The 25646-nt window shown below is 35.8% G+C and overlaps 1 protein-coding gene across 4 annotated transcripts in view; it reads right to left on the bottom strand.

Annotated features, from left to right (window-relative positions):
* gig (TSC complex subunit tuberin) overlaps positions 1-25646 on the bottom strand; it is a 943661-nt gene that overhangs the window by 757458 nt on the left and 160557 nt on the right. For all 4 annotated transcript variants that reach the window (XM_090415521.1, XM_090415523.1, XM_090415524.1 and 1 more), the window contains exon 7: positions 439-503. In XM_090415521.1, coding sequence (XP_090271647.1) covers positions 439-503 — 65 coding nt within the window. The remainder of the gene's footprint in view (positions 1-438; positions 504-25646) is intronic.

Raw genomic sequence — 25646 nt, 5'->3', positions numbered from 1 at the left:
AAAAGTACACAAACAAAATGTGCTGCTTCGACCTATTATGTAAATTTACAACCAATACATAATATTAATAATAGGACTCTAGCGTTGATGTAGTAAGTTTTTTTTTTTTTGTCACCAGAAGTTTTTTTTCACCAATAATTGTTGTAACGGCTGGTCAGTAACTTTAACAAACCATGTAGATTGTAGTGCAGCTTGTTTCTCTGTATATAGTATATATGCTCCAGAAGATGACCTTGATATAAAGGTCGAAACGTCGAATGTGGATTTTGGTTTATATTAAGCTAAAATTTTACTCAAACACAGTAGTTGTCTCCATAATTTTCCAAAATGTTACCATGTAAGCATAAAAGAAAAGAACTGTATAATTAATTTTAAAAAATACTCATAGGCTTCCTGATCAAATAACATGCTTAAATTAAATATGAGTTTAAAACTTGCCTATTTCTTCTTCGAAATAACGAATCTCTTTTCCATTATCTGTCAAAGCTTTAAGCATCTCTAACCTAAGAAGTACATACTAAATTAAACTGTTGTATTTCATTATAAAGCACACTATAAAGTTAGTTAACATTTTTACTTAAGTGAAATACTGACAATACATAAAACTGGTTTTAAAATAAAAATTCATTTACTAGTTATCAAAATTATTTCCCAAACCACACCCTAACTTCCTTCCATTATGTTAGGGACATACCACCACAGTCCTCATGAAGCACTCAAATGTAATTCTGAAAAGTTATCAGTTAAAAGTTATGTTCATAATAAGCAATTGTTCACTTGCATATTAATCAACCTTCAGGTGTGTGTGTTATGTGTGAATATTAAACTTAAATCTCTTTAAGTTTAATAATCCTTTGAACTGAACATATCAAAAATGCAAGGTATTTAATAATTCAACTTATGTGGTCTTCAACTTACACAGAAAAGAAACCTTAGAACAAATAACTGCACAAGTTGAGGACTTGATGTATTTTGGTCTTCTAAGGTACTAACTGCATCAATCCACCAAAATCTTGGTTGGATTGATGAGCTTTTTTTCCAGTCATGCCAGCATCAAACATCTGCAGTGATAAACTTTCCACACCCATTCTGTTTAAGTGATATATCACTTGATATATCTTGCATTAGTATCCCATAATGATGAGATACTAAAGCAAGTAATGTGAAGTCATTAGCCTCTACATACAAGTTGCCCAGTAATGAAATTACTTCATGCAAACATTGTTTGCTTACACTTGGATAAAGGATTAAACCAAGAATATAATTTCTTGGCATCTTTAATTTATATCACTTGATATTAGCTCTTTTTACACATTCCTAAAGCTAACAATACCATTGCTTCCTTATATCTTCATTTTCAATATAATTTTGTGCTGATGCCATCTGTTCGTCCCCTCCCCAGTTTTTCTCAGAACTCTCACATCTGTGATCTTAATATTTGATAAAATGTTTTATTTCTCACCAACCTCTCAGATCAATAAGTTAAAAAAGATTTGACCACTGTCTTGTAAACAGCTACTTTAGTTGTTTTTTTTTATATATTTCTCTCTTATTCCATACAAATTTATTCAGCTGACTCCCTACCATACAAGCTTTCCTAATTATATTGTCTACTTCATATTTATTTGCCATCCTTACTACAAATTATGTCTAAATAGCTGAAATATTTCTAGGTTCTTTACTAAGAATGCAGTTTTAGGTCTTCCATGTTCCTTTTATTTTCACAGTTTTTCTCTCTTTTCATTGCCAGTTTTCATTTCAAATTTGTTATATCAGTAATTTTAGTTAAAGAAATTAGAGACCTGTAATGGATTTGCTTATGAGGATTAAGACAGTTGATGAAAGCATTATATAAGACCTAAAACAAAATTTTCAATATAAGTAGGGAGAGAACCACGAGATACCTTAGAAGTGTGAGAATTTAGTTAATTTGTATTGAAAAGACCTTGCATGGAGCACAGTCAATAATTAGAATGGATTGCCAAAGGTGTAGCAGTAGTGCCCTTACAGTGAATGAGTTTAAGGTACTGTGAATAATGGTTAGTATTGGCCTCTCATGGTGAGTTTTCCAAACTTCATGGAGATGCCTGTATAATAATAATAATATAAACATTATCTGCATTAAGTAAAGAGCTGAAATGAATAACTCCAGTTTACATATCAGGTGTAATTCCTCTATAATGCAATCATGACTGATCCACAAAGATGAATAACTGTGGGAACAATCTGTATCCTTGTCTCACACCTGATTTTATATCAAACTATCTTTCTGAACCTTTATCAATTCTAATTTAAAACTCAAATATAGACTATATATTGCATGATATGTCTAGTTTACTATATATAATTATAGTATTTTGAAAAGCTTTGCTCATGGGGACCTTGCCATATGACTTTTTTTTAAGATGTAAAAAATTTAAATAAATGAGAAATATACTGCCATAATTTCTAAGTATTTGGCTTAAAGTGAAAATTTGATCCTGATAATCTCTATTTATTAGGGAAATCTTTGTAATTCCCCCAATTTCAGTTTTATTTCTGCAATAAAAAGTGTCTCACACATTTTTCAATATGATATTCAATTTTATCCTGCTCCAAACTAATATCCCTTCCTATTACAAATCCCTTGTATACTTGAGTCCTGAACTAGCATGATGATATTGCCATCAATAAAAACATAGTTCATGAAATTTATTTATTGTTTCCTCTCTCTCCATGTGAATTTATGCACATCTTTACACATTGTTTTTTCTTGTTGAAAGGCTTATGCGCTGTTTAAACATGATAACTAATAATTAAGGAATTGACAGCGTACACTAGAAATATAAATTAAAATAACTTTAATAAATACTTTCCGATATTTCTATATTGGTAGTTATTGGCCTTTGGGCTGAAGTTCTTCTGATATATGTTTCCCAAATTTGGAGCAGTCTTATGCACCCAAATTTGTTGAGGTTTGGCATGTTCCTACTAAGGGCTGAGGCTGATTCCATGAATAGTCTTTTATATTTGAACTTGCTGCGGTGTATTACTGTGGCTTTCTTCCACCTTATTCTGTAGCAGGTATCCAGAGCATGGTCTGCAAGCCCAGAGTGGCTATACTGGTGAAATCGGATGTAGTCCTTGTGTTCTGAGATTCTGATATTTGCTGTCCTGACTGTTTGGCCAAGGTAGGACAATTTACAGCTGCAAGGGACCTGGTATACACCAGGTAGATCTAGGGGAAGTGGTTGGTCTTTAGTGGAGCGGATAAGGGATGCCAATTTTCTATATGGTGTTGGATCGTACTTCCTTGTTTTTGATCCGCCATCTTGTTTTAACACTATTCTTAAACAAGTAATAAGTTGCTGGTTGATTACTAATTTAAATATAGAGAAATTTATATTTTTAGACTGCACCACTCTATATCTAGATTAGTCTAATGAAATGTAGTGAAACCAAGCATCAACTAATTTTATATCAATATTATTTCTTATGTAGACCGAGTTTATCTCTTATTTTTGAAGCTCCCGCTAGGTCAGATAATTTCATGAACGGTGCAGTACAGGAGATTCAGGCAAACAGAATTTTAAAATCATCAAAACAAAACATTTAATTCTGGGTTATATATTATACATATAAATTCAATTCTGAGAACAAGATAATATAAATGTCTTAGCTTAACTGATCACAACATCTTTCAGATTCAGTCTATGGGCATTCTGCTATCAGACTCTTATAGCTTTCACAATAGTAAAATAACTTTTAATAGAGTTCGATATCACAAAATCTCTTAGTAACAAATTTTACTATTATCATACAGTCAGTAAAGTCTCAATACATTAATGATGGCAACCTGCTTCATGAGTATACACTTTCATACTTCATATTCTGGCTGATTTCAGCAAAAAATGTTATAGTTAATGTGGGGAATAACAAGAGGAATTACACATATATCTCTGCACTGAAGTAACATAAAATTGGACAGTTCTTACCAGATAAATCCTTTGCTCATCAATTTCACTACTATTTAGAATAAATCTTCTCACTGATAACTGAATGTTAATGGTCGTGCTTCACGTGTATAGACGTACTTGGATAAAGGAAAATGCTCATTCCTTCCTTAACACTATTTGACCAATTCAGCTCTCTGTTAAAGTTCCATGAAACTAATGGAACGCATAATAATTCTTTAACTTCTAGAATTATTCTCAGTTGCCTATTACTTTCCCGGTCCTTAAATAGTCCAATTATAGCGCTAAAGTTCTAGACAGCAATCCTTTACATTCACTTTGCTGCCTCCCCGTATTCTCCCCATCTGTCTGTGCTATACTCAATGCTCTCGTGACCCAGAATGGTTGGTCCTCAAAAAGAGAAGAGCCTCGGTTTTCTCCGCTCTCAGTTGATACACCTCCCTTCTTTTTCCCCCCAAAATTGTTTCTCCCGCTCTAGCTTATGTCAATTCTTTCCCTGCAGTTGAATACCATATCTCGCGATCCAAGCACACGCTAGCTATTTCTAGCCCATCTCCATAGTAACAAACAAAATAAAATAAAAACAGAAACATTGCATAACATTATACCTTTACATACTGGTAGTGATAAATAAAAAATTAAAATATTATAATTTACATAAGGCATGGTAAACTTATATATACAATTCCTCATAATATTAAATTAGGAATAATCAAAATAAACAGAATAATATTTCAATACAAGGTTCTATCATTGCTAACACATATTTTAGATTAATTAATAAAATTTAATAAATAAACTCAAGAGAATTACATGAATAATAATTTACAATCATGGGATTAATATCAAATAATTTTTACAAGTATAGCCTTTGGTATGGTGGATTAAGTTGGATTCTGTAAGGAATATTAATAATTTAAATTTCTCCTTATTCAGAATCCAACAATGGTCTGTAACAGGCGGTTGTCATGTTTCTTTAGGATTTTGTTAATTTTTTCCAAGTTGACTCGGATGTAGGGGAGGTGGGTTGTGGATAACTGGTTTAAGTATTTTTTTTTGGGGGGGGGGGGTTGCCATTGGCTGAGAAAGTGTTCAGGATGTGATTTAGTTCAGTGGTTAGAGCTTGATCATTTGAACAGCTAAGTTTTGACCTGTTGATTAGTGTCTTAATAACTCCATATTGTTGTGAGGGGGGGGGGAATTGTTGGTGAATGTATCTGCCTGTATGGGTGGATTTTCTATAAACTAAGAAAACCAAGGTTCCATCATGTTGGTGGGTGACTAGTGTGTCTAGGAATGGGAGGCTATTGTTTCTCCTCTTTTTCCAGGGTGAACTTGATTCTAGGGTGTTGGTTCTTTAAGCATGTTAAGAAGGAGAGGAGTACATCCAGGCCATGTGGCCAAATAGTGAACATCATCAACATAGCGAAGCCATATGGTAGGTTTTTGTGGAGCTGAGTCTAAGGCTTTCTCTTCAAAAGTCTCCATAAAGAAGTTGGCCAAGGGTGGGGAAAGTGGTGAACCCATGGCTGTCCCCTCTATCTGTTTGTAGAATTTTTCCTGTAAAACGAAATAGCCTGAGTTCATTGTGAACGGAAATAGGGCTGAGATATCGGGAGGAAATTTAGCTTGGATTAGCTCTAAGGTTTCTTTGAGTGGGACATTTGTGAATAAGGAGGAGATGTCAAAACTGACCATTATGTCATTATGTTGGGGTGTAAGGTTTCTATACTGGCTTTGAAGTGGGCTGAGTTTTTTGTTTGATGGTGTATTGCCAATATAGTGTGAGAGCGCTTTGGCTAAATACTTAGCTAGTTTGTAAGTGGGGTGATCAATGCCATCCACTATAGGATGTAATGGCACATTTTCTTTGTGTATTTTTGAGAGCCCATATATATACAAGGGGATCTAGAGTTATATGGTTTTAGTCTGTTAGTAATCTCCACAGACCAAGAAGTAACCTTCTTAAGGAGCCTATGGAGTTTTCTAATTTGCGAGTTGGTGGGATTGTATTCAATGGGGAGGTAAGTAACTCGATCTAATAGTAAAGCCTTAAGCTTACCCGTGTAGTCATTATGATTGAGTACCACAGTGGCAATCCCCTTATCTGCTTTGGTGATAACTATTTCTTTGTTTTTCTTCAATTCTTGTAGTAAATTGTATTCACTAATGGATATGTTTTTTGGTGGTTTTGCTTTTGTGAGAACACAGGCTACATCTAATCTAATATCATTGGCGATGTGGTTTGGAAGGTGGCGAATACAGCATTCAATCTGGATCATGAATTCCTCGGCTGGTAATTTCCTAGGAGCAATGGCGAAGTTGTGACCATGTGACAGAGCGTTGATGGCTTCAAGATAACTGATGAAAGGTTAACTACAGTGTTGGTTTGTAGTTTTTATTTGGACGCCGAGTTCTTTTTTAGTTTATCAAACTTGTTGATATGTCGACTCCGTATTCGTTCAAATTCTTTATTTGCCACAGTACACGAGACATCATGTAGAATTGACCAAAGTTTGTGATTAAGCGTATTTGAAAGCTCATCCTCTAGCACTAAAATAGCTCTGTTTATGTCGGCTAGGGAACCGCGTGTAGCGGTAATTTGCTCCCGAAGTAAAGGCTGGCTCGCCCAATTGTAGATACACAGAGCTTTCTGTGAAATGAAACGGTGCTTAAATTTTACACAATTTGGGATTACCTGGTTATCCCGGCAGCGTTTCAGGAAAGTCAGACAATTCAACTGTCTGGATAACTTCAGCTCCAGTTTGCCATAATGGCGGGCCTTGCGTGCGAAGGAATCTCCGTGAATGATCGTAATTCTTGTTGAAAGGCTTATACACCGGTTTAAACACAATAACTAATAATTAAGGAATTGACAGCGTACACTAGAAATATAAATTAAAATAACTTTAATAAATACTTTCCGATATTTCCGCAATGTCACGTTGCCATCTTCTTGGGAACTTAAAATAAAGAACAGGTGCACGCAAGTACTACATAACAGCAAATGAGAAACGAAGCGAGGAAGCTACCGTTTTCCTAAAGTCCTGATGATGTACTCTAATGCCCTCAAAATCCCTCCTATTTTTCTTCAGTAAAACTATCAGTGGCCACAGAGGCAAAAATATGTTTCATTGTTTGATTCCTCATTTTGATGTTCGCCCATGGCACTATGATAATGTTCTCTCATTCCAGATTATCCTCATATTTAGTGTTAAATACTATAGTTACTCCTTTCTTCTCCTGATTCATATTGTTGTATAACTGAAATTTTTAACCAAAATTTATAACCAGAATCAAATATTTCTTTGAGTAGCCTCTTAGAGACAAGTTGAAAGTTCACTACATATAACCAACAATGCTAGGTATAGTTAGCTTGACAATATGCAAGAAGGAATGAGAAAATAACTGATGAAAATAGTGTTTGTGAAACTGAACTGTGAAGGCCCCCCTACAACTCCACCCCCCCTTGTTGAAATAACAGAAGATATAAACAGTTTAGCTGGAATATTGTAATTCTGCATTAGCAAAAAAAAAATGAAATTATGGCCATTGTAAATTCCATCCATAGCTTTTACTGATAATGTTTTGTCAATTAAACAATGCAAACATTAACAAGAAGTACTGTACAAGTAAACCCTCAAGCAGTGCAATTTTGAAATCTGCATTTCATAAAGGAATTGTATCTTGAGGAATACCTTTTGCAATGTCTAAGTGTTTAATGTTATTATTATACAAATGGTAGCAGAGAAGTGCTTGGAACAGTGTGCAATATGCACTTATTTCCATAAATTAAGGAAAAAGAGAAATATCATGATAACTCGAAAACCTTATGATTAATTTTCATGTAATTTGGTGTAAAGCAGTATGACATGTGAAAGACGTACCCACAAAAATTATAGTTTAATTCAGTAACAAATGGTACATGAAAACAAAGTCAAAAACAAAAGGTCAAAATGAGATTGTCAAAATGCCTCAATAAGGAATGCAGTCACAGGAATACAGTGCTCTCAACAATGTTCCATACTGTTTATAATGGTGTCCAAGAGCTCAGTTAGTAACCATTGTGCCTGCAAAGCTCTCCTAAGTATCTGTAAGTTTTGCGAAGGTATTGAGAGCAGCAACACATTAAGAGCATCCCACATGCTCAGCAGGATTAAAGTCAGGAGAACTGGCTTACCAGTTCATACATATGATAGTCTTTTATTGAAAATATTGATCCATGAGCTTGGCTGAATGAGGATGAGCATTACTGTCGTTTAGGATAAATGTCCTCTCAACTGCACCTGCTTATGGACAAACACACGGGTCTAGGACCTCATCTCTGTAAGTTGCAGCATTCATGGTGCTGCTAGGAATCACACAAGTTGGTGCATCAACCCAAAGAGATGCCTCTCCAAACCATCACACTACCTCTGCAATAAGTTCCCCTTTCACATATATCAGAGGGATGATAACATGCCCCTTGATGCTCTTCAGATCACAGCACACTGGGTATTACTTTGTAGAGCAAATGGGAGGACTTGTCTGTGAACAATATTGACTCCCATTTGTTGACATGAAGCCTAGCCCATTTCAAACATTCTCTCCTGTGACATGATGATAGGAGCACTCAGACTGTCAGTCACCTAGCACACAGTCACAGACCACTTATACTTCTGCACACAATGGAAGCAAATACCACTGTTCCTGTAGCTGACACATGGTCATATCATGGCTGATTCAGGATAGCACTCGTTTCAGTGAGCAGATAATCAGAGATATTGATCACCCACTGCAGTTGTAGCCCATGGCCTTTCTTCACTGGATCTCAGGAGTGCTGTTTGTGAATGCTAGAAAGGGTTTCACAAGTTGTGAACAGTGGAACAACTCACATGCAATCATCTGGCTACCTCTGCCTGACTTTGACTAGCTTCTAAGTCTTATGATGGCTCGTCACCTGAATTCATCAGTTAAATGATGTCTTGCAGCCATATCCAAGAATTCTGCTATTATGAAATGTCTTGTTCTCACTCAAGAGAAGAAATGACAAACTATGTTCCAAAATGATTGCTTTTATGCTGTGGCTTATTTGTGTGTGTGTGTATATATATATATATATATGACTACTAATATTAACTCGGCGTTGGGATATGTTCATTTTTATATAAACTGACTAAAAATCCAAGAATTATAACAAATTGAGATTTATTTGAAATGCAACGTTTTGTCGGGATCGACTTCATCAGGCATTAAGAACATAGAAGGTTATTAAAAGACACTGAAAACATTGAGACACTCTAAAGCTATACAATTATAAAGCTATAATATTCGACTGTAAATTACAGTTATTATGAACTTGAGCTATAGTCCGTGTTAAAGTTCTATTGTTATACACTTGTGTGTGTGTGGAACCATTTTATGTTCTTAACACCTGATGAAGTCGATCCTGACAAAACATGTTGTGTTTCAAATAAATCTTAATTTATTATAATTCTCAGAATTTTAGTCAGTTTATATAAAAATGAATATATATATATATATATATATATATATATATGTAAGTTGTAATAAATTTTTACCTTGGGGATATTGTATATTACGATAACCAAGTTATTTTAACTCCTAATCCCAAGTATGCAAACAATTAAATTTGCGCCTGAAACAAAGTTCAAATCTAAAGATGATACAACACCAGGGCAACTCATTGTAAAGGTGGGTAAAGTTCCGATCACTATTCTTAGTATTTTCCCATAATGTAAAGCACATCTCACTAGAAGATGTATACTGTACTGCAATGCATTATGGGTGAGGTCACTACCCAGACCGGTTTCAACCTTTTTTGAGGAGAAAAAAAACCTTTGTGATCGGAGCTTTACCCACCTTTACAATGAGTTGCCCTGGTGTTGTATCATCTTTAGACTTGAACTTTATTTCAGGGGCAAACTTAATTGGGATTAGGAGTTAATATAACTTGGTTATCCTAATATACAATATCCCCAAGGTAAAAATTTATTACATCTATATCTCCTCCAGAGATTTTTATTAAAAATAAAAACACCTTGTTGCAACTTCTATAGGTAAAGTTGATAAAGCCCCGTATTACTATAACTCGGTATTTAGGGTCTAGCTACTCACTGAGAAGACCTCAAAAAGGGTTGAAACCGGTCTGAGTAGTGACCCCACCCATAATGCATTGCAGTACAGTATGGGAAAATACTAAGAATAGTGATCGGAGCTTTACCCACCTCTACAATGAGTTGCCCTGGTGTTGTATCATCTTTAGACTTGAACTTTGTTTCAGGTGCAAACTTAATTGTTTGCATACTTGGGATTAGGAGTTAAAATAACTTGGTTATCCTAATATACACACACACACACACACACACACACACACACACACACACACACACACACACACACACACACACACACACACACACACCACTGACAATGGAACTCATTTGTATAATGATAATCAGACTCAGTCACTTTTTACATAACGTGCCTGACTTTCATATGATTTTTTTTTTCTTTTGAGTTATCATGATTCTTCTTTTTGTTCCTTAAATTTATGGAAACTGGTGGAAATTAACTACTGGTAGCAACAGAAGCACAGGAAAACCTCAAGAACAAGAATGAAGAACTACAAAAAGAAGTAAATACCCTAAAGTGTCAAATGTGACATGTAAGAGGGGAGCCAATGGCTGTACCCTTGATTTGTTTGTAGAATTTCCCTTACCAAACAAAATAGCCCAAGTTCATAGTGAAGTGAAAAAGGACTGAGATATTAGGAGGAAATTCTGCTTGGATAAATGTCAAGATGTCTTTAAGTAGGACATTTGTGAATAAGAAGGAGACATCGAAACTGATCATTAAGTCAGTGTGGCTGAGTGTGAGGTCTTGTATACTGGACTTAAAATGGGCTGTTTTTGATACGTGACGAGGTATTGCCAGTAGTATATGAAAGCACTTTAGCTAAATCTTTAGCTAGTTTGTAGGTAGGTGAGTCTATACCATCTACAATTGGCGGTAGATGCACATCCTCTTCATGGATTTGAAAGTCAAAAGGAAGTAACATTTTTTAGTAGTCTATGGATGGTTTTAGTCTGTGTGTGGTTGGGGTTAAAATTGGCTAACTTTTTCATGGAGACATTTGAAAAGAATGCCCTAAATTCCTTCCCTCTTAAACCTGCTATTTGGCTACAAATAGCAAGTTTAAGGGGGCAAACACAATTTAAGGGTGCAAACACAAAAAATTGGAAACACATTGTCCACATTATGGACAATGTGTTTGCAATTTGGCCACATGGCCGGGATACCTTATACACTTTCCTTTCCTACTTGAACAGCCAACATCTAAGAGAATAAAAGTAAGAGAATTACTTGTAAGATTTTTGTGTGATTGATAGATTTTTAAATTTTGTATGATTGATAGATTTTTAAATGCTTGCCAATTTACTGATGTTCTTAGAGGATGTGCACTATGAGTCCACTTTATTCTTACCTTTTTTGTTTTCAATGTCGCTGATATGTTCTTTGTTGCAAGATTTTTAAACTTTTTCCAATCTGACCTACATATAGTTCTCAATTGTTGGGAGGGGTGATGTGACTGTTGATGGATGTATCTACCTGTGGTGTGGGTTTTCTGTAGACTGCCATATTCCAAGGTGAATAGATCTGCTTGGTGTTCTGCATTCATGTCGATTGGTATGTTGTTCCTTTCTTAAGACACATTAGTGTTGTTTTTCATGCTTGCCAATTTACTGATATTCTTAGAGGATGTGCACTACCGCTTTTTTCTTACCTTTTGTTTTCAATGTCGCTGATATGTTCTTTGTTGCAAGATTTTGAAACTTTTCCCAATCTGACCTACATATTTCTTTCCACAAGAACACGGAATCTTGTATGCATCCAGACATTTATAAAATGGAACTCTAACATAGAATAAAAGCCAAAAGGCTATTTTTCTGGCAACCTTAATAATATTGAAGGGGATACAAATCCTTTGATGTTTATCTGCCAGTAAGCGAAACTCTAAGAACTAGGACTAAGATCTATGAGTTTCATACCGAAAAACTATTGGCAAATCCAAGTGTAAGTAACCACTTGGTGGTACAACACCAAGGCAACTTGTATCAAAGGTGGAGCAAGCTCCCTCACTAATCCTTGATATTTTCTCCTAATGTAAAAACACAGCCCCTAGGGGATGTAATACCGTAATTACATTATGAGGAGAGGTCACTACCCAGACCGGTTTCAACCTTTTTTTGAGGTCTCATCAGTGAGTAGGTAGACCTGGAAGATAACAAGATTTAAGTGAAAAAGAACTTACATACCTTCACTATACGAATGCCATAAAGGTGTGCCTGTACATTATAACATAGAATAAAAGAATATAAGTTTCTTTAGTACCTTTTTTAAGTATCCATTTTAGAGGAACTGATTAAATGGGACTTGAAGTTCTTGTTTGATTTCATCACTTTTTAGTATGTTTAAAGCTATACTTTTCAAGATTTTGATTATATCTAATTTTTGCTGAGAGTGATGGAATGAGTTTGCCTGTAAGCACCTACCTGTGCAGTTTCTTTCCTACAGACTGCTAATGATAATCCTCCAGTGATATTTCTGTTGACAAGGATGTCTGGGAATGTTAATTTTAGGTTATTTTCTACTTCTAATGTGAATTTCATTTTCAGATGCCAATTATTCAGAATATACAAAATCTTCTAGGTCTTTGTGATGTTTTGCAAATAATAAAGATGTCATCCACATCCACTATACACGTGGGTTTAAGGTTGCCTGAGTTATAGTTGAGTGAATAATTCTGTAGAAGTACTGATGATGTTAGAGAACTTAAAAAACAAAATAAAAGTGCTAATGGAAAGGCAATATAACTTAAAGAGACATCGGAACTATGACAAGAACTAAATACACTAAAACTAAATTACAAACTCTTAAGCCAACAACAGCATAAAATGATCTCCTCATAGTCTTCCAAAAACTACATCGACTGAACATTTAAGAGATACGGTTCAATTAAGCCAAAAAATACAGTTCATCAATTACCTCAAAAAAGGAAAAGGGACGGTCTTCCCTGACCTCCATCCCGATTGTTGTGTGACTCATCAAGCAGCTCAACAAAGATAACTCATAAAAGCCAGTTAAGTAGCCAAGGATCTGAATGGAACCCATAAATATACCCCAATCTCGTTGTTCAAGTATATAATATGGTATTACCAGAAATAATTCTACCCTGTATGGTAGAATTATTTCTGGTAATACAAGTAAAAACAGAAAAAAGCTAAAAATTTCTCAATTCTAAACATTTAGAAGACCTGAACAAGCTACCACATTAAAAACAACACTAATGCATCTTAAAGAAGGGAACAACATACCAATCGACATCGAATGCAGAACACCAAGCAGATCTAATCACTTTGGAATATGGCAGGTATTGGAAGTTTATTTTGCGCTTGGTTAGACTATAATAAATTTAGTTTAATCCTTCATCCAAGTGTAAGCAAACAAAGTTTGCACCTGAAAATATCTTCAGGACTGAGGTAACATGGTATTTTCCCTTGGCAACTCATAGCAAAGGTGGACCAAGCTCTCATCACTCCTTGTCTCAGTATCTCCCATAATGCAAAGCACATCTCCTTGCAGACATGTATACTGCTATGCATTAAGGGAAGGGCCACTTAAGGAGGAGACTGATGTCTCCTCCTTATTCACAAATGCCCCACTCAAGGAAACCTTAGAGCTAATCCAAGCCAAATTTCCTCCCAATATCTCAGCCCTATTCATTTCACAATGAACTCAGCCTATTTTCTTTGGCAGAGAAAATTCTACAAACAAATAGAGGGGACAGCGATGGGTTCATCACTCTCTCCAGAGTGATGGTTTCATCACCCAGAGTTCATCACCCTTGGCCAATTTCTTTATGGAGACCTTCGAAGAGAAAGCCTTAAACTCTGTCCCACAAAAACCTACCATATGGCTTCACTATGTTGATGATGTGTTCGCTATTTTGTCACATGGCTCACACTTAAACAACCAACACTCCAGAATTAAGTTCACCCTGGAAAAAGAGGAAAAACAATAGCATCCCTTTTCTAGATACACTAGTCACCTGCCAGCCTGATGGAACCTTGGTTTTCTCTGTTTATAGAAAACCCACCCATATAGGTGGGTTTTCTATAAACAACCATACATTCACCAACAATCCCACCATCCTCCCCTCACAACAATATGGAGTTGTTAAAGCATTATACAACAGGGATAAACTAATCTGTTCAAATGACAATGCCCTAACCAATGAACTAAATCGCATCCTCAACACTTTCTCAGCCAGTGGAAGGCAGAGATATTGAATGTTTAAATCCATCACCATTCTCTACATCCGAGGCACCTTGTAGCAGTATACTAAACCAAAAGCAATATACCAAAAACCAAAAGGAAAAAATTACCAAAATCTTAAAAAAACATTACTTGACTTCTTGTTACAGACTTTATAGAAAATTGGCATCCCTTATCCGCTCCACTAAAGACCAACCACTTCCCCTAGACCTACCTGGTGTATACCAGGTCCCTTGCAGCTGTAAGCTGTCCTACTTTGGCCAAACAGTCAGGACAGCAAATATCAGAATTTCAGAACACAAGGACTACATCCGTTTTCATCAGTATAGCCACTCTGGTCTTGCAGACCATGCTCTGGATACATGCCACAGAATACGGTGGAAGAAAGCCACAATAATACACCGTAGCAAGTTCAAGTTCGAAAGACTTTTCATGGAATCAATTTCAGCCCTAAGAAACATGCCAAACCTCAACAAATTTGGTTGCATAAGACTGCCCCAAATTTGGGAGACATACATCATGAGACCTTCAGCCCAACGGCCAAGAATACCTACATAGCCCACTTTATGTTAAGTTCCTTGAAAATGGCAACATGACGTTGCCGAAATATTGAAAATATATTAAAGTTTAATTTAATATATATTCTTTTGTACGTTGTAATATCCTTGTTATTTAGTAAGCAACCAGTTACCAAATGTCAACCTTTCAACAACACAAACACTGCAGACAAACTAAATGAGGCAGTAAAAGAATAATATTTAGCAAGAAAAAATTAGAAGTAAAAGAAATAAACTCTAATTAAAATATGCAGAAAATATATATGCATTGAAATAAAAAATACAAAATGAGAATTCCTTGATATTAAATGCTATCTACAGGCTACCCAATTTAAATACCATAAAATTTCTTGATGAATTAAACAGATGGCTTTTACCATACCACAGAAGAAGGCACCTCAGAATACCTGATAATAATAGGTGACATAAATAAAACATTATGAACATAAATAAGACAGCATAATACCTACACCTCCTATCAGTATACAAGAGGGGAGTCTGGAAAGTTCTGATTAACACCTAGACAAAAATGATATTAAAGCAACTGAATATAACCACAAGAAAGAACATACTAGTAGCAGAGTTATGAAGATAACTTATGTTTTCATATTCTTATATCCTCTTACATTCTTTCTTGTGGTTATATCAGTTGCTTTAATATCATTTTTGTTCTGGGTGTTTTATCAGAACTTTTAGGATTATCCTTGTATAAATTCACCTCATTTATACAAATCGTTTACAAGAGAAGAGATAGTTGAAAACACAATCAACTCATCCTGTATTGACCACATATACATACAGATCCCTGAAAACGACTATACTGCAGCGTTCTTAACATGCAGACTTGCAGACCATTATCTCACTTCACTACAGCAATATACTAAACCAAAAGCCTTAAAACTCACTGAGACTACAAAACAGCATCAGCATCGTCATCATCTGCTTCAACCTTTTGATTCTGTTCACTGCTGGACGAAGGTCTCCCCCATGGTTTTCCAGGCCACTCGGTTTTCTGCCTCTCCCATCCATCTCACTCCTGTGACTTGTTCCAATTCATCCCTCCATCTTCTTCTCAGTCTTCCTCTTCTTCTTCCTCCATCCATTGGTTTCCACTCTGTTGTTTTTCTAGTCCAATTTCCATCATTGCATCTGGCAATATGGCCATTCCATTTCACTTAACCTGTTTAATGTATTTTATGATATCCATGACACCTGTTTGAGATCTTATCAAGGTATTTGTCTTCCTATCTCTTAATGTTATTTTTAGCATATTTCTCTCCATTCAATGTTGTGTTGTTCTTAGCTTTTTATTTAGAGCTTCCGTTAAATTCCGTGTTTCTCCTCCTCCATGTGTTAGGACAGGAAGTATGCATTCGTTGAAAGCTTTCCTTTTTAGACTCATAGGGATGTCACTTCTGAATATGTTTCTCACCCAAGATGAATTCTTCGTTCAATCTCTTTCTTTGGCAGTCCTCAAAGGATATCAGCTGGCCTGAATATACATATGAGGTAACTTGTTCTATTTCATGGTTTTCAACTTTGACATTGTTCATCGTCATCAAATTCCTGATATATACCGTCAAGGGGTGTACAGGATATTATAGTACTACATGAAAAATTACATCATTACTAACTTCCTATCTACAATTTTCCTCCAAATCAGTCTGTTACCTGTCAAGACTCCAACATTATCAGATCTTATATTTCTATCTTCTAAGGCACTTTGTACCATATCAATCGACCTATATCTTGGTCTTCCTCTGGGTCGTTTTGCTGCCAACCTGGCAGAGAACACTTGTTTTGCTAATCTTTTCTCTCCCATTCTGTTTAAGTAACCATACCACCTGAGATTAGCTCTGCTAACGCATTCCTGGATTCAGTAAATGTCAAGTTCTTTCCTAATATCCTCGTTTTTAATATGATATTGCCATTGATGCCATCTGTTCACACCTCTAATCTTTCTCAGGATTCTCATATCTGTGGTCTCTAGTCTTTGGTCAAGTGTTTTACTTCTGACCCAGCTCTCAGATCCATAACTTAAAACTGGTTTGAACACTGTCTTGTATACAGCTAATTTAGTGTTCCGACTAATTTTTCTCTTATTCTATATCAATTTATTCAATTGGCTTCCTACCATACCTTTGTTGATTCTCTTGTCTATTTCCATATTTAATTTACTATCTTCACTAAAAATCATGCCTAAGTAGCTGAAATGTTGTACTTGTTATATAGGTTCTCCATTCACAATGCAAATGACATTTTCAATGTTTCTGCCTATTTTCATTGTCATTTTTTTAATGCTGACCTTCATACCTACTACAACAGTTATTTTCCTGTGCAAACTTTTTCTATCCTTACAGACAACCTCACCACATGCCTCTCTAGCTGAATCAATCAGTGTTTTCTTTAGGGCTTGCATATGAATCTCCAAGGTTTGGTTCCTGTTCTCAAACTCTTTCATTTTTTTTCTTCAATAATCTTTGTGTATTTTAGTCTACAGTTCACATCTGAGAGCTGCTCAACTTTTATTCTCTTTAAAACTTTCTTACATGTTCTTCTTATAAATATGAAATTCGATTTTATTCTGCTCAAGACTAATTGGTGATCACTTCCAATTTCAAACCTCTCTACACTCTGGTGTCCTGCACCAGGGAGAAAACATCACTATCAACAATAACATACATAGTCAATGAGACTTTTCTTATTTCTTGCCTCTTCTCTCCATGTGAATTTGTGCACATTTTTATGTTGGAACATTAACTAGTTCATGTCCTGAGCTGAAATCCAACAAGTATTTGCCATTATTATTAGCTTTGCTCTTTTTAACAAATTTTCCCATATATTTTTGTATGTCTGATAATCATTTCCTACTCTGCTATTTAGATCCCCAACAAGGACCAACTTTTCCTTTTTCAAATGTCAGTTGCTTTCTCTAAACCTCAAAAAATTCCTCCACTTCTACCTTAGTAGAACCTTCTGTGGGACCATAGACACAAATTAGTCTCATTGTCCGGTTCCCCATTCTCATATTTGCCCACATCACTCTACTTGAGAGTGCCCTGCCATTCAAAAAGATTAGCCTCGTGTTTGGTGTTGAATACTATGGCTACTCCTTCTTTTCCTTGATTGTCATTGCCTGAATATAACATTTTGTATTTATTGCTCAGAAAGATCTCACCATTTTTTGCCTTTTTTGTTTCAGTCACTCCTATTATGTCGATCTGATACTTATCCAATTCCTCAGCTAGCTCCATCTCTTTGCCATTCAGGCTTCTATTTGACAGTATCGATCTTGAACTCTTGTGATGTTGAGTTGGGGTGGGTTTTAGGATTTGTTCCAGTAGCTGACTTTTTGCTGTTTGCCCAGGTTCCCTGGTGAAAACAGCAGGGGCCTTGTTTAACAGGGCGACACCCCAGTCAGCATGAAATTCTATCATGTTGTGCGATCATTTTTTATTTTGGTTTAAGCTCATAAGAATACAATTTGGTCAGCTAAATCCCAAATTGCCAGCCCATCCTCGTTTGTTCAGTATCTGGGTAGATATCTAATAGGGGTGCAACATGAGAAGATGATGATGATGATTCGACATTAGGTCAGAAACCCTGATCGATTCTCCATATTGCTTTAAAGGCTATGTGGAGGTCTCCTCTCAGTGATATAGCTTTGACCCTTAAGCACCCCTTGTCAGTTCTTTGGTTTATGTATTTATCCATCATTATTTTTGATCAATAAATACATATTTATTCTCTATTTATTTTTAATCCAATTACTCTAGAGGATTCATTTAGCTGATTTAGCCTTTCTTCCAGATCGTCAAGATTATCTGCTATTAGGGCAACATCATCTGCAAATTTCAGATGATACAGCATTTCTCCATTTATGTCTATTCCTTCGGTTTCCCAATCAAGCTTTCTAAAGACTTCCTCTAGTTCAGCTGTAAATAATTCGGGAGATATGGTATCGCCTTGCCAGATGCCTTTTTGCATTGGAAACTTTTCGCTGTTTTTATATAATTACAGAAGTTGCATTATTGTAAATATGTTTTAATGTTTGAATATATGGTTTCTCAGTTCTGAATTTCAAGAGCTTAGCAACAGCATTGCAATACTGTTATATAGGTCAGACATACGGGTTTGTTGTATTCAAGTGATTTTTCAATAAGTTGTGTTAATGTGTGAATGTAGTCCAAAGTATTGTAATTCTTCCTAAATCCAGCTTATTCACAAGATTGCATTCCCTCAAGTTTAGATTTTATTCTATTATTTATAACTTTTGTGAAGACTTTATATATGATGGGGAGTAGGCTTATAGGCCTGTAGTTTTTAATTTCTTCCTTATTGTCCTTTTTAAAAAATATTATTAGGTGTGAATTGTTCCATTTTTTTGGAATTTTTCTCTGTGTTAGACATTTATTAACTAGTTTGATCAGCTGTTTGACAGGACTTCTTCCCGGTTTTAAGAAGTCTACTGTATTTCCATCTTCTTCTGGTGCCTTTCCATTCTTCATTTCACACAATGCCATTTCTACTTCATTCACCTTGTAAGATCTCAGGGCATCGTATTCTTCCTTACTCAAGTTATCCATAGTTGATTCTTGGATGTCTCGTTCCTTGTCTTCATAAAGTTCAGCATAAAATTCCTGAATTCTTTTGATTATTGCTTCTCTATTTTTTTTTTTTATAAGTTCACCATTTTTTCCCCTTACAGCAGCTATTTTTTCCTTTGTTCCAACTGATAATGTCATCTTAAGATCTTTATATTGCTATTTTTTTTATTGGTTCTTTAATTTTCCTAGTATTATATGATCTACTTTCATTTTTTTTATCCTTTTGCATATAGTTTTAAAAATTTCTGAATATTCTATTTTATTTGTCACATTCAAATCTCTTTTCATATCTCTTCTTTTCTTCATCACATCAAAAGTTTCCTGTCTTAGTTTTTCCTCTCTTTGGTGCCTTTTTACACCACCTATTTCTAGTGCACATTTCAAGAGAAATTTTGTTAAGATTTCATTAGCATCATCGATGGTAGTGGTTGTATTTAACTTCTTTAGTTCATTTTTGAGTGATTCTCGTCTTCTTTTCTCAGCTTTTATTGTGATAGAGGTTTTGTAGATCCACTAGTGAATCTACAAAACAGCATAATAGCAACATAAGCAAAACTATTGTAAATGATGAAATTGGAAAAATAGACTGGATGCAACTCTGCTAATACTATATATACTAATCTTAAATTTACATTTAATAAAACATATAACAAAGCAATAGCAAAGATAAAATAGGCTCCCGAACCAAACAGAATCCATGGATAACAGAAAACATTAATAGATATAAAAAGAAAAGATGCCCTATGGAAACAATTTAAGAGGTTGCCTAGCAATACAGTATTACAAGCTGAATACAAAAGAAAATGGCACAACCTAACAACACAGATTAGAACCACAAATAAGAAACTAATAGAATCAATTTAACAGCTTAGAGCAACATAAAGGAAACATGGCACTTGATCAATGAAATGTTAGAAAATACAAATAAAGCCAGCACCTCTGAAACAATGAAACACAGCTTTACTTGTGAGCCCAAATCCCTCAAACAGTTGGCAAACAACTTTAATCAGCACTTTGTGACCTGTGTCCAAACTGCAGGAAATATTCACCCATCACACAAAGAAATATTCTCCACTAGGTCCACGGGCAATACAGTCAATGTGGTTCCATCCCCCAGTAACAAAAGAACTGTCACTTGCAATTCACCAAATTAACCCTAACAAAGGACCAGGTATAGACAGAATAAGACCAAAAGACACTCAACTACTCTGTCCTGTTATACTAAAACTGTTAAATAGTGTTTGAAATAGGCACATTCGTGAAAAAATACAACATTAAACACTCCCACACATAAACACAGAAAAAAAAAAAAACATAACTACAGACCTGTCTCACATTGTCTGTAATCAACCAAATTATGGAGCACGTTGTATAGTGCAAACTAACCACATACATAGAAAAATTCCACTTCATCCCAAAATCGCATGATTTTCAAAAGAATAAAGAAACAATAGTGCTCCTGGAAGATTTCACAGACCTAATAAATGCTGTGTTAGATAAAAATAGTTGTTTTCATTGACCTAAGCAGAGCATCTGATACACTAACACAAAAATCCTTGTTGAACAAACTAACACATATTGGAATTGGAGGATGTCTATTTCAGTGGTTCGGTTTTCTATGTATGGTTCAAAGCATACATAGAAAACCGAAAGCACATCATGTATAGGATCACCACACAGCAAAGAGGTATCAGTAACCTAAGGAGTACCACAAGAAGTTGTGCTTTCGCTGATTCTGTTTAACATATACACACAAACATGAACGAACTAACATGAAACAACCAAAGAGGACAAAATAGTACCACTCCACAAGCATGGTTCTAAGACAGAACTCTCCAACTATCGGCCAACCTGTATAACTGCAGTTGTGGTCAAGATGTTGGAGAGATTGATAAGGAATAGAATACAGAATTGGATTGATGGACATGGCATTCTTTATGAAGGTCAGCATGGATTTGTAAAGGGTAGGTCCTGTTTCAGTAATTTACTCTCATTTTAATAAGGTGACGAGTACGTTCGATAAGGGAGAATCATATATAGTGATATTCTTAGATTTTGCAAAACCGTTTGATAGATTACCACATGATAAATTGGTGTACAAGCTGCAGAGGATGGGAATAAAGAGTATATTGGAGTATATTAGATGGATCAGAGATTGACTCTCTGAACAATATCAGCAGGTTGTGTATGATGGAGCAGCATCTCAAAAAAAAAAAAAGGGTAACCAGTGATGTGCCCCAGGGTTCTGTTCTTGGGACCCTGCTGTTTAACTTGTTTGGAAATGATATATCCTGTGGACTGACTGGGGATCTTCAGTTATTTGCTGATGATGCAAAGTTGGGAAGAATTATAAGTAGCACTGCTGATGCTGAATCCTTTCAGGGAGATTAAAATAGACTTTTTACTTGGACAAAAGAGAGGGTTATAGTTTTTATTATTATTATTATTATTATTATTATTTCTCACCTCCAGGGAGTCCAAATGCTCATCGAGGGAGGGCATCTACTCTACAGCTCTGCTTCCACCACTCACAATCCATCAACTGATTGCAACCACACCAATGCCAACTGCTACCGACCACTACCAACATCACAAACATCCATGCCCATGGTAGGATTCGAACCCGCAGCCTCTTGACTGGAGAGCGGACATGGTAACAACTCAGCCAGCCAAGCTTTCCAAGTGGTTAGCGTGTTTTAATATCAATAAGTGCAAGGTGTTGCATTTTGGAGTGCAGAAATATAAGGCTGTGTACTATATCAATGGTGCTGTACTGCAGGAAGTGGATGAGATTAGAGATTTGGGAGTGATGGTTGACAGTAGACTGAAGTTTAGAGGGCATACTGCTAGGGTTGCAAAGGTTGCACATTGTAGTGCTGCTATGATAAGAAGTACTCTAATATGCAAGGATAAGGAAGTGGTTGTGCCACTGTATAAGGAACTGAGCACAATAGTCCAAGTGTGGTCTATTGTGTTCAGATTTGGTCACCTGGTTTTCAATGTGATGTGGAGATATTAGAGAAAGGTTCAGAGACGAGTGACTAAGACAACATCAGGAGTTTGGAATGCTGGCTATGGAGAGAAGTTGAAGATATGTGGATTGCGGAGTTTGGTGGATAAGAGGAAGAGAGGTGATATGATAGAGATGTTTAAGTTAGTGAGAGGATTTAATCACATTAATCCAGAGGAGATTATAAAAAGAGTAGAAGGTGAGAGTGGAAGAACCAGAGGTCATTCCTGGAGGTTGTGTAAAAGTGTGGTAAGTTTTTTACATGGAGAAGTGTCAATGAATGGAATGCACTGCCAGAATGTGTTGTTAATGCAAGGAGTGTTAAGGACTAAGATTCTATATGATAAATATGTTGTCAGTTGAATGAACCTCCAACGATGAGTCTGTTGACTCCATGGAGCATAATAATAATAACTTGCCCTAAAAAATAATATCTTCCAATACACAGATTGTCCAGCCGTAGTATCCATTCTCAACAATATAAACACAGCTTACACAAATATGCAACACAACATTAATCTGATCACTGACTAGCTAACTGAAAATGCATATCTATCTATCTATCTATATATATATATATATATGTGTGTGTGCCGGCCTGGTTGGCCGAGTGGTTAGCGTATCCGCTCTCCAGCCAAGAGGCTGCAGGTTCGAATTTTGCGTAGGCATGGATGTTTGTGATTGTCCTCTCCCAATATGGACAATATGGAAAATAGGCTGTTAATTAATTAAATATATATGTATATATAAACCCTGAAAAAACAAGACTGATGATTTTCAAAACTCCCAGACCCAACCCACAGAGAATAAATAGACATCTTACTATCTGACATCCATCCTCCTATACACAAAGCACTGATCCTAACACCACAACCCTCACTCAAATTTAAAAATAAATAAATAAACATTGTCATTGTCTCAGATTTCAATGCTGGTCAAGGAATAGCCATACAAATTATCTACACAACAAACCTCAAAAAAAAAAAAAAAAAAAACGATTAAAAGCCATTGCTCCCACATACACAAAAATACTAATCTATAAGGCATCATGTGAAAACATTTTAAGACATACAATTATATCATATGCATTCTGCACAGATGACAAACTTAACAGATTACAATCTTTGCAAAATAAAATTGTAAAACTGATATTCACAAAGAAGATCCCACATTCATATGGGCCGCTATAAAATATTTAAGGTAGCACAAATGCCACTACAAAGCCATGCTAAAGCACTACTTCAGTTCATCTACAGAATAACCAGAACATAACAGACAGCAAGAGTACAGTCAACAAACTTTATAACATATAAGTATAATCACTATGGAAAGCCAGCCAGAGCTTCTACACATCTGACATGAACAACAAACTGCCATTCAATAACAAAACTTCCTGTTGATATAGGCCAGGGAGTTCTACAGATGATTGGGAAGACATGCATCACCAAATAAGTACAATGAGTACAGGTCAAATGATTATTATGGATAAGTTCAACTATGGAGATATAGACTGGAAAGAAGAAAGATCATATGGCAAGAAGGAAATACGATTTACACACCTACTAAGAGATAATTACATAAAGCAGCAAGCGTAATTATAAAGCATAAAGCAGCAAGTTCAATTTTCTCTCACTAAGGGTGAGAGAAAATTGGACCTGGTCAGAAGAGCTATCCATAACAAGTAAAGACTGCATGGTCACTTTCACCAATTAGAGGCAGTGTTTACTTGGGAGATTGTCATGGAACTACAAGGCAAGTGATTAGTGCAAGCTTAGGAAGAAGCTTAAATCTGTGCCATGGCATAAAACACTGCAGGGTAAGGATGTTAGTAGTGCACGGGATATAGTTAAGGGGCATCTAGAAACAATATTAAATTGTATACCTAAGGTGAGGAGGATTTAATCAAATAGGAGTTAGATAGATGAGTAATATCATTAAGCATGAGCTAGAAAATAAGAAAATGCTGAGGAAGGTATATAAAGAGAAAAAACTCATGAACGGTACAAGGCTCAGGCAAGAAAGGAAGACAAAATCATATAATGAGAAGAATCTAGCCAAGCAGACAAAACAACTGAGGTGGATAAAGGAAACGGCTACATGATGATTTTGCTAGATTTTGCAAAGACGTTTGACAGAATACTGAATCTTCATTACTCAAATTAGAATACACAAGGATGGACATGATACTGGTTTAGTGGATAAGAGGGTGACTGCTGGACAGATATCAAAAAGTGGTATATGGAGGGTTGGAATTGAGGCGAAAATAGGTGAATAGTGATGTGTCACAAGGTTCAATGCTGGGATCGTTGCTGTTTAATTTATACATGATATAGGAAATAACCTGAAAAAAAATATATATATATATATTCAGTCATTTGCTGATGATGCAAAATTAGGTAGAGTAATAGTTTATCAAGGTGATGGAGAGGTTGCAATAAGAATTAAATAGGCTGTCACAGTAAGGGCAAAAGATAATGGGTGTCAGTTTAATGTCAAGAAATGTAAAGTTATGCATCCTGGGATAAACAGATTACAAGCCATGTATCACACTGAGAGCACTGTACTCCAGGAAATAGATGTAACTAGAGATTTAGGGGTGGTGGTGGTGGACAGAGAGTTTAAATTTACAGGACATTATGCTAAGGTTACTAAGGTAGCCCATAAGATTACTTGGCTATTGAAGAACACATTAACAAGTAGAGATAAGGAAGTTGTTATTCCTCTTTATAAGGCCTTGATAAGCCCACATCTGGATTACTGTGCTCAAGTCTGGTCCTCTGGGTTTCTTGGGAATGAAGAAGTGGTTGAGAGGATTCAGAGTCGAGTGATGGTGAGTAGAATGTGGAATGTTCCCCATGAGGATAGATTGAAGGGTGTGGATTGTAGAAGTTGATTGACAGGAGAAAAAGAGGGCATGTGATAGAAACATTTAAGTTGTTAAATGTTTAAAGGGTTTTACAGGATAGACGCAGCGGAAATGTTTCAGTACTTGGCTAGAGGGATCGGAACAATTGGTCATCCCTGGAAGTTGAATAAAAAGTGTGGTTAGTAGGGGTGTGAGGACTACATTTTTTGCTTGGAGAGTTGTGAATGAGTTGGAATGGATTGCCAGAATTTTTTGTGAGCGCTTTGTCTGTTAATTGTACATGTAAATGTGTGGATAGATCAGGTATCCAGCGAT

This window comes from Typopeltis vanoorti, chromosome 3 (genome assembly GCF_054136105.1).
Source record: "Typopeltis vanoorti isolate ZY-2024b chromosome 3, IOZ_Tvanoo_1.0, whole genome shotgun sequence".
In the NCBI taxonomy this organism is placed as follows: domain Eukaryota; kingdom Metazoa; phylum Arthropoda; class Arachnida; order Uropygi; family Thelyphonidae; genus Typopeltis; species Typopeltis vanoorti.
Note: the sequence above shows the minus strand (reverse complement) of the source record. Positions and strands in the feature narration are given on the sequence as shown.